The following is a 4,608-nucleotide window of genomic DNA, read 5'->3' as shown; positions in this document are numbered from 1 at the left end:
TACCTGGAGTGTAAGACTGTTTTTCTATCAATAAAAGATGATTTCGGTTTATAATCAGATCCAGTTTCTATCATAAATCAAATAGAAGATAACAAATCAACATAGTATATGATGTGACTATTGAAGAAAATTTCATGATGCTGATATGCCAATCAAATAACGTGCTTTTCAGAATTTACATATTATAAATAGATAAATAGATGTTTAGTTTTCTAAAATGTGTGTGCGCACACACACATCCATTTATATGGTATTTGGGGTTCAAAGTCTAAGAAGGGAAGGGTATGTAACCACTTATTTTCAAATAACTGACCCCAAACCATGTACTGTGACATTGACATAGCCCTGTGTTTTTCCCTTATGTCTCGTTTAAAGACATAGGTTTTTCCATTTTTTGGTACATAACCCTGAACTCAATTCAATCTTATTGGTGTACATATAGCAGTCAGCGGTCTTACCTGACTCAAGCAAGATTGCCTCCCGAAATGCTCAGCCAATTGATTCAAATACAAATTAGCATAGTCAGAAATTGCAATGTGAAACTGACTGCGATTGTATAATATTTATACAGATGCTTTCATGGTAACATTGTCAAACTCCAATGATTTGCTTTATCATAAAATATTATTGTGCACGAATAGGTTTATTTAATATTCAAATCAAATGTCTTCATTACAATCCATAGTTATTTTGCAAATCAGCTGCAAACTTAGATAGATAAATGAAAAATACAAGAGATAAAGATGTATAACGTTTTAGATATGTATTATGTACCCAATTGTAAAAAGTAACATTTTCTCATCTCCAAAACAAGGAAGAAAATCTTCTTCAAAACAAATATATAGATAAGGGTCAGAAAATTCACTTCTTACATGTATGTGAAGATTTGTAAGATGTGAAGGATCAAACAGGAAATAAACTTAGTTTTCCCCTCCATACTTCTGATGACTTGAGCAAATCATGCCTTGAACCAGATAGCACATCTTATAATGATAACAAAACCTATTTGCACTCTAGCATCTTTGTTGATAACTTGCACTGTTTTCATTGGTGCTACTAGTTGCACCATAATAAGAAGAGCCAAAGAAAATGCCTTCCTTGTGAGGCTCATTCTGATTGGAGCATATATCCAGAATTCCTGTTCTTTGCTTTGGTGTGCTAATAGACCTCATCTTTGCTTTGCTGGATTCAGTAACAGCCATGTAAGTGGGAAAAACTAGAGAATTTGACATGGAACTCTCATCCCCATTTAAGCTTCTTTTTACAAGAGAAAATGATTTCCTTGGGATTGAAGTTTGTGTACTCAACCCTTCTTGAAATTCTTTTTTTGTTGTTATCAAGTTTGAAGTAAGAGTTGGTTTATAAACCAAATCCCAATCACGTGTTTCTTGATGTAGCCAATCTCCAAGTGTGTGGCAGCTCTCTCTTCCGAAGTCCTTGTTGTGTACAGATTCTTCCAACATTTGGTTATTTTTTGTCTCCTAAAAAAGATAAATGCATGACTACTATTAAATTCGCGCGTTATAATACTGTCCTAGGAAAAAATAAGAAAAAAATACAGTGAAATTCAGGGGAAAAAAAATACCAAGTTTTACTGGCTAGTAGCAATGTTTGAAAAGGTAGGTTCATTTTTCAAATAACTTGACCTTTTTTTATCTTCTCTTTAATTTGTTTTTTTTCTCTCTCTCCCCATTTTTTCTAATGTGTATAAATGTTGACAAATGCTATCAAATCAAACTGAGGTTAGTGTTACCCTTTGTGAAGAAGAGTACTGTTTCATGCGCTCTCTTTTGACCATGGCCTCTTGTTTTCTAAACCATATAGCTTCAATGTCTTCTCTTGAGAGCAAGCTACAATCCCATGTTCTTTGACCATGGCATTCAGACTGCACCAAAATTCTTAAGTGGATTAGACAAGGGAATTGTTCAAACTCAATGGAGACTTTTGTTTATTGGCTTATGATATCAAAAGTAAAAAAATTCAACCTAACTAACATTTGCACCAAAGTCAAATGAATTGGAAGGAAATCCTCAAATTTGGGGGAGGGAATGAGGACATCTACTAAACTAGCAATTGAACCACTAACACAGAAGTAAGCAATTGAAAACAATGTTTCATTAATTTCATGAACCATTTCCTCATTCTTTTTGGTTATGTTTCTTATAATTATAATTTCTCTTCTGTTTGAATGTTATATACTAACCTTCAGTTCCTTCTCTTCTATCTTTTTCTTCTGCTTTGGACTTTGCTGGATCTGTTCAGCAGTATTATGGCTGCTTCTTTCCTGAATTCCCACCTGATTTCTTACATTGGAGGGAAAATTCTGCAAAATGTTGTTTGACACTTGACGTCTCACAGCTTGACCCCGAATTATGGCTTGAAGTCTTATAACTCCTTTCAATGCTCTTAATGCTTTCCTAGCCTGTTACGTTCCCAGTTTCAAGTTTAAGTTCAAATGAGTTTAGAATTGTTTAAATGAATATGCTCTGAAATCTTTGGTGAGTCCACATAGATTACGTTGATTTGAATGAATACATTTGTGAATAGAGAATCAAATTGATCAAAACTGAAACTCAAAACACAAATTCTCAGTGGAAAAAGAAAAATACAAATGAGGACCAATTAAAAAATCAACATTACAACATCTCTTTATATGATTTAACAGGATATTTAGTTGCAAATTTCGAAAGTTATAAAACCAATCTTCAATAGAATTCACTACAAAGCTAGCAATGAATATGGAAGCAAAAGACAAATTAATTCTAATTACTAGACACAAGACACAATTACCCTTTTTCATTCAGTTCACCCATCTCCTCTTCCTGCCTAAATGGACAATTATGTTACTAAAAGGAATACAAACGAACATTTTATCTAATTTCGGGATGGGTTTACTCATAATTACTGTCCCTTGTTTGTTTATTTTGTCTATGCAAATCTCTTGCAAACTACAAGTTAAAATTTCAAACATATTGAAAATTTAGTGCTTAACACAAGATGAAGAAACAGGTTTTGAGGAAGCTCACAAGATGTGCACGGTACGTGCTCTGAATCTTGATGGCAGCTAAACTTTTGTCTCCCTTGGAAAGATATGAGTAAGAGCGAGAAGTGCCAGTGAGCTTGACAACCTCAGCAGCAGCATGTGCAGCAGCAACTGCAGCCTCAGCAGCTGCTGCAGTTGCAATAGCGACGGTTAAAGCATGCTTTCTCTGCTCTTCACTTGCTTCAATCAGTGTCCTATTTGGAGCTGTAATTGTAGGATACTGTTTCTGCTTAATCCTTCCAAAACTCCACCCCCATCTGTTTGGCTTCTGTGATTACACGAAGGAAAATGTTAACCAAAATGAGTACTTTACAATTGTTAGATGATTGATAGTTAAGTTGGTAAAATACAAAAGCATGCATTCTTGGACCCTTACTTTGTTGTCCTTTGACTCAGAAGTGAATAGCCTTTTTACCCATCCAAACCAGCTCTTCCTCTTTGCCATGAAGATTTATGACATCATCCAAACCAAATTCTTCACATAACATTTCTAGTCCTCAAGCACATCCTATATTTTATAGAAGAAAGAGGGGGGAAAGCCAAGAGTCAAATTTAGAGGATTTAATATACATATTTCACAAGTCTTAATAAATAATTAAGATTCTCTAGTCATCTCCAGTCTATTTTTTTAATTTGCTCACCTAGCTGTTCTATAACTATTCATTTGTCAACATAAAAGAAACCTACCCCAATAAGGACCAACAATGCCACTCATAAACTCTTATTTTCGGTAACTACATATCATTTATTGGCTCAATAGGAAAGAAATAATACTGAACAAGTAGATATATTTTAAATATATAAAAGAAAAAGAAAGAAAAAAAATGCATAAAGTGCACTCAAGAATATGTTTCAACTTTCAAGCATAGTCATATCAGTACTAAAAGTTAGGCCACTTTAGGAAACTAAGGATGTGTTTGGTTTGCATTTTTATTTTTTATTTTCATTTATTTTCAAAAGATTAGAATTTTGAAAATATATTTGATTTGACTTTTTGTTTTCTGCTTTCAAGAAATAAAAATAAGGAAAATACGTTTTCAAAAGAAAATGTATTTTTAGATTTGCTTAAAATTATATTCCTTGTCATCGCGTTTTCATTTTATCCAAAATGAGGTTTTTGGTTTCAACTGAAAACGAGATTTGATTGTTTTCAATTTTTGATTCGTTTGAGAAAATATTTTCAAAAATCCAACCAAACGCATTTTCATCACCATTTTCTATTTTCAGTGAAAATAAAAACAGAAAACAGTCAAACCAAACATCTCCAAACCTTTTTCATAAAGCAAGCACGCGACACTGTGTGATTTATGTTGCATGAAGAAACAGGAAGGCCTAGTTATCCAAGGCAGAGAGAATAGTGATTGTAAGGCGACGACATCTCAGCGACATCCATACCCTATGATATTAAAACTTTTAAGTAAGTTGATGATTCCCCAAGTGAGATTCTTTGTCCTTTTGGGTGGGGTGTGCCTCAAAATTCGTTGCTTGGTATCAATGTGCTTTCCCACTGAGCACCATATGTATATATATTATAGAGAAAATTATAATTGCAGCAGATAGCTTTT

At 33.6% G+C, this 4,608-nt stretch overlaps 1 protein-coding gene across 1 annotated transcript; it reads right to left on the bottom strand.

Annotated features, from left to right (window-relative positions):
* Positions 1–636: 636 nt before the first annotated feature.
* On the bottom strand, positions 637–3,587 carry LOC114370697 (protein IQ-DOMAIN 14). Its single transcript, XM_028328090.1, has 5 exons — positions 3,420–3,587; positions 3,027–3,311; positions 2,204–2,422; positions 1,754–1,885; positions 637–1,481 (listed from the first exon to the last, which is right to left on the bottom strand). The coding sequence occupies exons 1-5, from the start codon at positions 3,486–3,488 to the stop codon at positions 1,014–1,016; spliced, it is 1,173 nt and encodes a 390-aa protein (XP_028183891.1). The 5' UTR covers positions 3,489–3,587; the 3' UTR covers positions 637–1,013.
* Between the last annotated feature and the right edge of the window lie 1,021 nt (positions 3,588–4,608).

The sequence above is a fragment of the Glycine soja genome, chromosome 10 (assembly GCF_004193775.1).
Source record: "Glycine soja cultivar W05 chromosome 10, ASM419377v2, whole genome shotgun sequence".
In the NCBI taxonomy this organism is placed as follows: domain Eukaryota; kingdom Viridiplantae; phylum Streptophyta; class Magnoliopsida; order Fabales; family Fabaceae; genus Glycine; species Glycine soja.
Note: the sequence above shows the minus strand (reverse complement) of the source record. Positions and strands in the feature narration are given on the sequence as shown.